This window comes from Neophocaena asiaeorientalis, unplaced genomic scaffold (genome assembly GCF_003031525.2).
Source record: "Neophocaena asiaeorientalis asiaeorientalis breed wild unplaced genomic scaffold, Neophocaena_asiaeorientalis_V1.1 scaffold69, whole genome shotgun sequence".
In the NCBI taxonomy this organism is placed as follows: Eukaryota; Metazoa; Chordata; class Mammalia; order Artiodactyla; family Phocoenidae; genus Neophocaena; species Neophocaena asiaeorientalis.
This window is the reverse complement of record NW_020174373.1, coordinates 17039-28208: the sequence shown is the minus strand read 5'-3', so window position 1 is coordinate 28208 and position 11170 is coordinate 17039. Positions and strand designations below refer to the sequence as shown.

The following is an 11170-nucleotide window of genomic DNA, read 5'->3' as shown; positions in this document are numbered from 1 at the left end:
GCCGGCGCAGCCTCGCCTCCTCCCTCGCCGGAAGTGGTGGACGGAGCCCCGGCTCTCCTTCGCGTCCGCTGATGCGATTCAGGCCGGGGAAGAAGGGTGTGCCGGGAGGGCGGAGAAGGGGCGCAGCTGAGGGCGATCTTCCGGAAGTTCAGGGCTTTGTTTCCGTGGGGAAGATCTTACGAGACGAACAGGGACGCGACGGTGAGTCCTCGCCGAGCAAGAGCTGGCCGGGCGGGAACGGAAGACGCAGTCCCGGCACCCATTTTCTAGACAACGGGTGTGATCCTCGGCTTCCTCGTTTATCGAGCGCCTCCCGAGGCCCGGCCCTAGGATGCAGCCCGGCAATGATCTCCTTAGTCTCTCCCTGATGTATCAGCTGACGATACATCATCCTGATAAGGCCGCGGCTCATCAAAGTTGTGACCGAGGAGCTCGCAGAATAGGGAGCTAGTCCTGGGTTCTGGGCGCGCTGGTAAATGGGCTCTTACCGGCGAGTTGAAGGGAGGGAGGATTGCATCAGGGGAACCGCCTGTCCTAGAGGGCGCGTGGGGGCGGGATCTTGGTGAATTGAAGCTGAGAAGTCAAGTGCAGCGGTGGCGGAATGAGCGCGATCAGGGGAGGGGTGCGCTAGGAAGCCGAAGAGGGAGGAAGGGTTCAGATCATAGAGTTTGGAACGCCCGTGGGTGGAGGTTGGATGATAGGAGGGCAGGAATGGTGAGGCGACCACTTCTAGGAGGTCACAGATGTAGATGAGATGTAGATGGTGGCCTACGGTGGTGGCAGTGGGTATAGGAGAGAATTGGAGCTGTCGAGATGATAATTAAAAATTGACAAGACTTTTGTACTAGATATGGGATTTGAGTGAGAGGTTAGTATCCAACGATGATTCGAAGTTTCTGACCTGAGTGAATTATATAAAACAAAACAAACCAATTTGACGTTTGCTAGGGGGCCTTTTTCCCCTAGCGTAAAAAAAAAAACCACAAAAATTTTTTTCCTCCCTGGTTATATGTACTCATTATATTTTGTGTGCACACTGCAGAAAATTCAGAACATACACACAAAAATATTTTTTATAGAAAACAGTAAAAATTACCTGCAATTCTGCTATCCAAGATGGCCGTACTTTGGTGTGCTTCCTTTATGTTTTTGCTTTCTGAGTGCATCCTTTTGTATAATTGGGTATACATTCTGCCTGTATCTATTTTTTTTCCATTGGACGTTATCATGATAATAAAGGTTGAATTGCTGTGTGCTAGGACATTATTCACAAATTTTATTCTTTCCTGATTGTAACAGGAAAGATCAGATGTAATTCCAGCAAGTCAAGGATAACTTTTTGTTGTATTTTTCTTTCAATATTTTTTCTTTTTGTGTACCTTTTAAAAAACCCCACAATTTATGTCACATTTTGTGTTTTGTTTTCCAATCAGATGTGAAGTACTTAATGTTATTTATTGCTATATTTACACATCCTTAACTACTCTTCAAGACTAGTTTTTAGTGGTTGTTTTGTAAAAACCAATCCCCTGTTACTAGTTAGGTAGGTTTTCAACTTTTTACTCTTAGGATGATGAGAAGGACATCTTATTACATAAATCTTCAGATTGCCAATTTATTCCTTAAGAAAAATGTTAGCAATGGAACCTAGGTAAAAGGATAAAATGAACCTATAAAATTGCCTCACCCAAATATCTCATTGGGACTTTAATTGAAATTGTTTTAAAGATCAGATTTTTGCAGTGCTTAGTTTTTCCATTTCAAGGATAGATTATGTCTTTCCAGTTATTTGTATTTTATGTCCTTGTTAAATTTACATCTATAAAGGGTCAGTATTATTATTTAAGAGTTGTACCCTTGTGGCTAAATTCCCATGTGTGAAATGAGTATCTTTGAGTTGTGTCATACTTTCTTCTATAAGATTATTTTCTTTATATTTGTGTCTAGGTTCTGCTAAAATATAAACAAATGGTGAGATCAGAAAGCTAAAAAGACCAAGTTAGAGCCTGCCTTATCTGCACAGCCAGGGGGGGCCAGGTGTCAACCTTGATCCTTTCCCAAGAATGGTAAAGGAAGCTAGAAACAGCTCAGCAGGGTTAGGAAGACAGTGTCTCATGAGAATGCCAAATGTTTTGGGGTGGATTTTTCTAGTTTAACAGTTCTACATCTCATTATTCAAGTTACTTTAATATATTTAATTGTTAGTAAGGATATTTGTTTGTTAGTGACTTACCGTTGTTAACTTTTGGTCTTTTGGTCTTGTGCAACAGAATCTTGCTTATCGATGAAATGCAGTTAACACATCAGCTGGACCTATTTCCCGAATACAGGGTGACCCTTCTGTTATTTAAAGATGTAGAAAATGCTGGAGACTTGAGGAAAAAGGCCATGGAAGGTGCCATTGATGGCTCATTAATAAATCCTACAGTGGTAAGTACTCGTGGGAATGAGTGAACTATATGGGGAGTTTAAGAATATGATGATTTTTCATGACGTTATAGGTTAGCCTAAAACTGTTATCTTCAGGTAAAAAGTTCTTGTCCAAGCTGTAGAGTGGAATCAGATTTGGCCAGCCTTGAATTTAACGGTGAATAGAAGCCGAAGTGCCAGGGCCTGCCCTTGGAGATGTGAAAGGTGGTCTAGCTCTGATGTGATGGCAGATGCCCGGATCTCCATCTTCTCTTCTGAACTAGAAAATCTCTGTAAAGGAGACATTGCATAGTGGTAGAATCAGCAGGACTTAAATCCCAGATATGCCATTTATTATGATTTTGAGCAAGTGATAGCCAACCTTTATATAGTGCTAATTTGGTTCCTGGCATTGTTCTAAGTTCTTTACATATACCGCTAACTCACTTAATCTTCATAACAACCCTGTGAAGTAAGTATGGTGATTATCTGCTTCTACAGATAAAACACTAAGGAATTTGCCCAGGTTCCCTCGGTGGTAAGTGACAGAACTGGAATTCCAACTCATCCTTTGCCTTGGTTTCCTCATCTATTACATGTGAATAATGATACATATATCATAGGGTCGTTTTGAGAAGTATAGAAAATGAAGGTAAAATGTTGAGAATATGGCCTTTCCCATAATAATAGCCCTCAATAAGTGTTGTTTTAAAACTTTTTACTATTTACCTAAGTTGCTTGCAGCTGTAAAACTCTGTGATTTTCTAAACACCATAGGCCCTTGAGATTTTGAAAATTTTGAAAATGTAGTCCGTAGGAATTGTGATGAAGTAAAACAGCCTGACACTGGAGTTACCATGATATAGGGCATACGTCTTCAGAGTACTCCAGATTCTCTGTATGTAATTCTTTTTGTTCTCTTTGGTAGATTGTCGATCCATTTCAGATACTTGTGGCAGCAAACAAAGCAGTTCACCTCTACAAACTGGGGAAAATGAAGACAAGAACTCTATCTACTGAAATTATTTTCAATCTTTCCCCAAATAACAATGTAATTAATATGGAATTTACTTACTTTATATCTTTTGACCTTGTCATGGTAGCCTTTGTACTTATTGTTGGGTTGGAGCCTGTTGTTACTAACAAACAAAAATAATAGTGAAGAAAGAATGCTGGACAGAGAGTTGAGGTTTAGTATTGCCTCTTACTAGACAAATAAGCTTTGGAGTCACTTCACATATGAGTAAACTAAAGTTTAGCTAAATTAAGTGAGGATAGTTTTATTTGTCCTTCCTGACCATATAGAGTCAGGAAGATCACTCTAAGTGATATTTAAATCTAATGATAAAAATTAGGCATGGATATTTGTGTGTTATCATATGTATCTTTCGTTCTCCCCATAAACTCTTTGAGGATAGAACCCATGTCTTTTCCATACACCAGAAGTCTGCCTGGGACCTAGAACAGCCCTTTAACACATGCTCACACACCCAGTGCATAGGAAGAGTTTGTGGTTTGAGATACTGATAGAAATCAAAGTTGTTGAGTTTAAAATATTCTACCAGGGGCACATTTGAAAAAAAAATGTAATTTTGCTGACAAAGTTTTAGTATTACTACTACTATTAACAACACAATCAAGTGCTGACATCAAGAGAAAAGTTAGGAAACCCATGGCATAGTTTAAAATACAGATGTTTGAAAAGTTTATAAAATGTGTGGTGATAGAATTCCCCAGTACCTGGGGGAAAATTACTGGGTTACTGTTGTTTCTTTGAGATCACTGAAATAACTCAGGAGACTGTACAATTCATAAACATCTGTTGAGCTTGTGTCTGTTCCAGCTGTAGGGGCAGAAGAAACAAATGTGTTTCTGAGGAAGGCAGATGAACAAGACAAAGTCCAAATGCCCTAAGATAATTGATATAATGGGAATAATAATGCAAATCTGTGGGAACAAAGAAGCAATTCATTCTGTAAGGAGGAAAGTGCAAGGGGAGTGACATTTGAACTGGACCTTGAAAGATGAGGGCACTCCAGGCAGAGGGCAAAGTGTGAGCCCAGGCAAAAAAGTATGAAATGACGAGAGCCCCAAACAGTCCCGACTGGCTAGAGGGCAGGAGTGCATGGCTAGAGAGTCACTTAGGTCCAGGGGGAGTGGGTGTTTGTGCGCCATGCCAAGTCCAGGCTTGACTCTATGGGAATGAAGTGCAGCTTTGAGCAGGGAGTACTCAAGAGGCAGAGCTGGTAGATATTAGGAAGGGATTGTTGAAAAACTGTAGACAGAGAAAACCATTAGGATATGAAAAATAAGAATCTGACCAGGAAAGAGCACAAATGGGGAGAGATTTCAGATGTTGAAACTACTGGTTTTATTGTCTTTTTTTTCCCCCTTAGATTTCAGAGGCCTTGAAAAAATTTGGTATCTCGGCAAATGACACTTCAGTTCTGATTGCTTATGTTGAAGAGGGAGAAAAACAAATAAATCAAGAATACCTAATATCTCAGGTAGAAGGTCATCAAGTTTCTCTCAAAAATCTCCCTGAAATAACAAATATTACGGAAGTCAAAAAGGTTTGTAAGCCTGTATTTTTAGAAAGAGCGTGATAGATGTGGAATAATACTGTTTGCTTACTGAACACCAATGCTTCTATATATATTTTTAACTTTTAAGAAAGGTTAATATAATTAAAAGTTACTTTAAAAATAATTATAGATGCAAAGAATTGGAAATGCAGGTTTATGTAACATAATTAAAAACTTAGTTGATGCATTCTTTTTTTATATATATAATTTTATTTATTTATTTGTGGCTACGTTGGGTCTTCATTGCTGCGCACGGGCTTTCTCTAGTTGCGGCAAGCGGGGGCTACTCTTCGTTGCAGTGCGCAGGCTTCTCATTGTGGTGGCTTCTCTTGTTGCCGAGCACGGGCTCTAGGCACGCGGGCTTCAGTAGTTGTGGCACACGGGCTCAGTAGTTGTGGCTCGTGGGCTCTAGAGCACAGGCTTTAGTAGTTGTGGCTCACGGGCTTATTTGCTTAGCAGCATGTGGGATCTTCCCGGGCCAGGGCTCGAACCCGTGTCTCCTGCATTGGCAGGCGGATTCTTAACCACTGTGCCACCAGGGAAGCCCAATGCATTCTTTTTAAAAGAATAGATAATTTTAAATATCTATACCTTACACAGTACATTTAAATATCTATATCTTACACAATGTAGTATGAAGTTAATGTCTAGATGTATGCTTTTAAAACTGGTACAAATGTATTTCTATGTTTAGAGAGTTATCACCATAACTGCAATTGAAACTTTTGATGTAAGTGGTGAATTGTCATCTATTTTCCATACTTTAATCACATTGTGATTTTACACCATTATCCCAATAATTGCGTAATAAATTAATTCACATATACATGCTCGTGTAATGAAAATTAGTAGTACATGAATATGTCAGCATGTCATAATCTGTCTTTTATTTTTACAGATATATAAACTATCTTCACAAGAAGAAAGCATTGGGACATTATTGGATGGTATCATTTGTAGGATGTCAACAAAAGATGTTTTGTGAAATGACAGAAATATTAAACCTTTTCAGCAATTATAAAAACCATTCATTATTTTTTCCGGATTATAAAATCTATTATGTTTGTTGTAGAAAAATTTAAAGCACGGAATGGTAACAAAGGAAAAAAAATAAAACCATTCCTGATCCTATCTCTTAATATTTTAAAAGATAACCATGGTTACTGTTATTTGTTACTGCCTTCTAGTCTTCTGTTTCTGTTCAAATATATTTTATTTTTATGTAAGTGGAATAGTTGCTAACATTTATTGGGTGTCTACAGTGTACTGAGTTCTTGTTTTCATGACTTTATATCCCTCAGCTCATATTCCTGCACTTCCTTCTGGCTACTCCAGCATTGCTGTTCCAAGCCTCCTGGTTCCAAGTTTTTACATGCAAGAATTCATTTAATTATCACAGCATCATATGAGGTAGATACTGTTAATACTCTCATTTTACACAAAGGCAACTAAAAGGTTGTAGAAGTAATAACTTGCCCGGGGTTTAAAGCTAAAAGTCATGTTTTATAAATGCTTTGGTTTTTTGTTTTTTTTTTTTTCTATTTTGTCTTAAAATATGATTGTGTCAGTCAAGATAGAGTAGGCTAGGGGTCAGCAAACTTTTCTGTTAAGGACAAGGTAGTACGTATTTTTGGTTCTACAGGCCATATGGTGTCTGTTGCACCTACTCAGCTCTTGCTGTTGTAGTGATGAAGCATCCACAGACAGTATATAAATGATACACGCAGCTGTATCCCAGTAAAACTTTACTTACAAAAATAAGTGATGGGCAAGATTTGACCAGAGGGCAGTAGTTTCTGGACTCCTAGGTTAGATTAGGCTGTAATTTAGGGTCCCTAAAGCTCATTGGTTTCATACGACAAAAGATTGTCTTGCTCACTCCACATAGCCACTGTGAGTCAGTAGGAAGACTCATTGCAGTGACTCAGGAATCCAGTCAGCCAAAGGCTTTATGTCAGCGTGTGCTCTGTGGGTCACTGCACAGCTGGAAGTTATGCTGTGAGTTACATTGTGGCTCTTAAAGCTCCCATGTGGAAGTGACAGATATCGCTTATCTCATGTTTCACTGTCCAGTCACATGGCCATGCCAACATCAAAAGGGGTTGGGGGAGTGAGATCCTGCACCATGATAGAGAATGGAGAGGTAGAAATCCTTAGGGGACAAACATATATTTCCATTGTGGTCATAAATAATAAGGTACCAAAGCACATCGTTAGCGTTTCTTGCATGTTCTGTGCTAAGCTCTTTATCTGCACTGCCTCATATAGTCCTCTCTACAACCCTAAGAGATTTTACCACCTTCAAGGAAGCAAATTTAGTGTCTGAACTCTATTTCAAAAGGTTTCAAACCTACAAAACAACTGAAAATAATACAATGACCATCCATGTGACTTTCATGTGATTTCACTATTTGTTAACATTTTGCTACGTTTGTTTGCTTTTCTGAAATATTTGAAAGTCAATTGCAGACCTCATGGCACTTGACCCTACATTGTGTTTAGTTGTTATGTCTCTTAGTCTCCTTTAATCTAAAGCAATCTTTTTTTTTAAGATTTTTTTTGATGTGGACCATTTTTTATAAATATTTATTCATAAGTATTTTTATTTTTTTAAATATTCATTTAATTTGGTTGTGCCGGGTCTTAGTTGCAGCTGGTGGGCTCCTTAGTTGTGGCACGCAGGCTCCTTAGTTGCAGCATGCCTGTGGGATCTAGTTCCCTGACCAGGGATCAAACCTGGGCCCCCTGCATTGGGAGCACAGAGTCTTAACCACTGTGCCACCAGGGAAGTCCTGATGAGGACCATTTTGAAGGTCTTTATTGAATTTGTTACAGTATTGCTTGTGTTTTATGTTTTGGTTTTTTGGCCACAAGGCATGTGGGATCTTAGCTCCCCGACCAGGGATCAGATCTGCACCCCTTGCATTGGAAGGAAAAGTCTTAACCACTGGACCACCAGGGAAGTCCCATAGAACAATCTTTCTTTCTTTCTTTCTTTTTTTTTTTTTAAGTGATGTTGACATTCTTTGACGAGTACCCTAGATGTGTTTCAGGAAGTTTTCACTTCCTCTCCCATCTTAGCTGCACTGAATGTTTACCCATCTCCAACTAGCCGCACTCTCCACATTAGGTCCCCACACACGTGTTCCCTTTTTCCAACGTACGCTCCGCCATGCCCAGTCCTATCACATCTGCGTCCCCCTTCACCTAATCAGTGTCTGCCCATTCTTCAGATTGCAGTCTAATCTATTACAATCCCTCAGGGAGGTCCCACTCCTGAGACAGGGCAAGGACCCCATGGACCCTTCCATCACCTGTCATACACTCATTATACTATTTTGCAATCACTGATTTAATTTCTGTGCTCTCTCATAGGCCATGGTTCCGTTGAGAGTTAGCATTGCATCTGCCATACTTACATGGGTTTATATCCTCAAGACCTAGCACCTAGTCACTTAACCCAGAATAATAAATACATAATGAGGATTTGACTATAAACGAATTCCTAAACTTGGATTGAAGGCTGCTTAAGGGTATCTGCCATGGTCCTCTGCAGGACACAAGCTGAATAATCAAAAAGAACTGAATAAAAGGTGTATTTTTTCCAAACTGTGGGCACAGCCCAAGGAAAGCAGCAAGGGTGGAACAGCATCCTAAGACATGTACCTAAGGAAGCACTTACCACCCCAAGACACAAAGGGGAACAGAAGGGAGCCTCGGTCAGGATCTACTCAGAGATAGGGCTGCACAGAGAAGGATACCTGAGCAGAAGAAAAGCTGATATGAACCTGCAATTCAGCAGGGAGTCAGAGAATGAATACCTAAGAGTAGCCCCCGCTCACCACAACTAGAGAAAGCCTGCGCACAGCGATGAAGACGCAACGCAGCCATAAATTAAAAAATAAATAAATTAAAAATAAAAAAAGAAAACTTGAACACAATGCAAGTCCAAAGTGTCTAGTTGGACTAGAAGGTCTTTTATGACTCCAGTAGGGGAACAGAACCCAACCTAACTGCTATAGGAAAATTACTCTTTGTCAGATTTTTGGTATAATAATGAAAATCATAATAATTTCACCCATCAACGCAGCCATAAATTAAAAAATAAATAAATTAAAAATAAAAAAAGAAAACTTGAACACAATGCAAGTCCAAAGTGTCTAGTTGGACTAGAAGGTCTTTTATGACTCCAGTAGGGGAACAGAACCCAACCTAACTGCTATAGGAAAATTACTCTTTGTCAGATTTTTGGTATAATAATGAAAATCATAATAATTTCACCCACAGTTAAAACAGTCTGTGTAATTAAATCATGGTATAATGAGATTATATGACTATCCAGAGGCTGAAAAATCACTGATCTTGATGTCAAGATCTGACAGAACACAAACCAGAAACCCACAAAAACCTCACAAAAGTAGTGCTTATAGAGTCAACTATAAAATAGCACAGTGATGTGATCAGTTGTGTAATATGGAAACAAACAAAAAAGTTACATCATTCATTAAAACCTACCTAGTCTGTTCATTCCAAAAGACAAGTCATTTTAAATTAGGTTAAAATAGCATAAAGGGAGGTGGAGATTTGAAAATGATAAGGACACACTTTAAGCCAAAAGATTTTACGTCACTTTGCTGTGCAGCAGTGATCGGCACAACGTTGTAAATCAACTCTACCTCAATAAAAAAAGATTTTTTAAATAGCTATCCACTAATGAAAAATCTGAAAAACAAATTAAGGAAACACTTCCATTTACCACTGCAACAAAATGAATAAAATACCTAGGTATAAACCTACCTAGGGAGACAAAAGACCTGTATGCAGAAAACTATAAGACACTGATGAAAGAAATTAAAGATAACACCAACAGATGGAGAGATATACCATGTTCTTGGATTGGAAGAATCAATATTGTGAAAATGACTATACTACCCAAAGCAATATACAGATTCAATGCAATCCCTATCAAATTACCAGTGGCATTTTTTATGGAACTAGAACAAAAAAATCTTAAAATTTGTATGGAGACACAAAAGACCCCGAATAGCTAAAGCAGTCTTGGGGGAAAAAATGGAGCGGGAGGAATCAGACTACCTGACTTCAAACTATACTACAAAGCTACAGTAATCAGACAATTTGGTACTGCCACAAAAACAGAAACACAGATCAATGGAACAAGATAGAAAGCCCACAGATAAACCCACGCACCTACGGTCAGCTAATCTATGACAAAGGAGGAAAGGATATACAATGGAGCAAAGACAGTCTCTTTAATAAGTGGTGCTGGGAAAACTGGACAGCTACGTGTAAAAGAACGAAATTAGGACACTTCCTAACACCATACACAAAAATAAACTCAAAATGGATTCCAGACCTAAATTTAAGACTGGACACTATAAAACTCTTAGAGGAAAACATAGGAAGAACACTCTTTGACATAAATCACAGCAAGATCTTTTTTGATCCACCTCCCAGAGTAATGGAAATAAAAACAAAAATAAACAAATGGGACCTAATGAAACTTAAAAGCTTTTGCACAGCAAAGGAAACCATAAACAAGACGAAAAGACAACCCTCAGAATGGGAGAAAATATTTGCAAATGAATCATCAGACAAAGGATTAATCTCCAAAATATATAACAGCTTATGCAGCTCAGTATTAAAAAAACAAACGACCCAATCCAAAAATGGGCAGAAGACCTAAATAGACATTTCTCCAAAGAAGACATACAGATGGGCAAGAAGCACATGAACAGCTGCTCAACATCACTAACTGTTAGAAAAATGCAAAACTACAATGAGGTATCACCTCACACCAGTTAGAATGGGCATCATCAGAAAATCTACAAACAACAAATGCTGGAGAGGGTGTGGAGAAAAGGGGACCCTCTTGCACTGTTGGTGGGAATGTAGATTGATACAGCCACTATGGAGAACAGTATGGAGATTCCTTAAAAAACTAAAAATAGAATTATCATATGATCCAGCAATCCCACTACTGGGCACATACCCAGAGAAAACCATAATTCAAAAAGACACATGCACCCCAATGTTCATTGCAGCACTATTTACAATGGCCAGGGCATGGAGCAACCTAAATGCCCATCGACAGACGAATGGATAAAGAAGATGTGGTACATATATACAATGGAATATTACTCAGCCATAAAAAGGAA

At 39.0% G+C, this 11170-nt stretch overlaps 1 protein-coding gene across 3 annotated transcripts; it reads left to right on the top strand.

The window, feature by feature from the left end:
- The first annotated feature begins 56 nt into the window (after positions 1 to 56).
- Positions 57 to 6018, top strand: TPRKB (TP53RK binding protein). 3 transcript variants are annotated; one of them, XM_024756272.1, is made up of 5 exons: positions 57 to 201; positions 2271 to 2430; positions 3338 to 3460; positions 4806 to 4982; positions 5893 to 6018. In XM_024756272.1, exons 2-5 carry the CDS (start codon positions 2290 to 2292, stop codon positions 5977 to 5979), a joined length of 528 nt encoding a protein of 175 aa, XP_024612040.1. In that variant the 5' UTR covers positions 57 to 201; positions 2271 to 2289; the 3' UTR covers positions 5980 to 6018. The 3 variants fall into 3 exon arrangements, with proteins under 3 accessions (XP_024612040.1, XP_024612039.1, XP_024612041.1); XM_024756271.1 differs by lacking the exon at positions 57 to 201 and adding an exon at positions 220 to 472; XM_024756273.1 differs by lacking the exon at positions 57 to 201 and adding an exon at positions 647 to 868.
- The last annotated feature ends 5152 nt before the right edge of the window (positions 6019 to 11170 follow it).

Bases quoted from the DNA above. Each gene is read 5' to 3' on its own strand.
- TPRKB (XM_024756272.1), top strand. From the start codon at position 2,290: ATGCAGTTAACACATCAGCTGGACCTATTTCCCGAATACAGGGTGACC. The intron at 2,431-3,337 runs GTAAGTACTCGT...TCTCTTTGGTAG, and splicing joins CATTAATAAATCCTACAGTG to ATTGTCGATCCATTTCAGAT. The intron at 4,983-5,892 runs GTTTGTAAGCCT...TTATTTTTACAG, and splicing joins ATATTACGGAAGTCAAAAAG to ATATATAAACTATCTTCACA.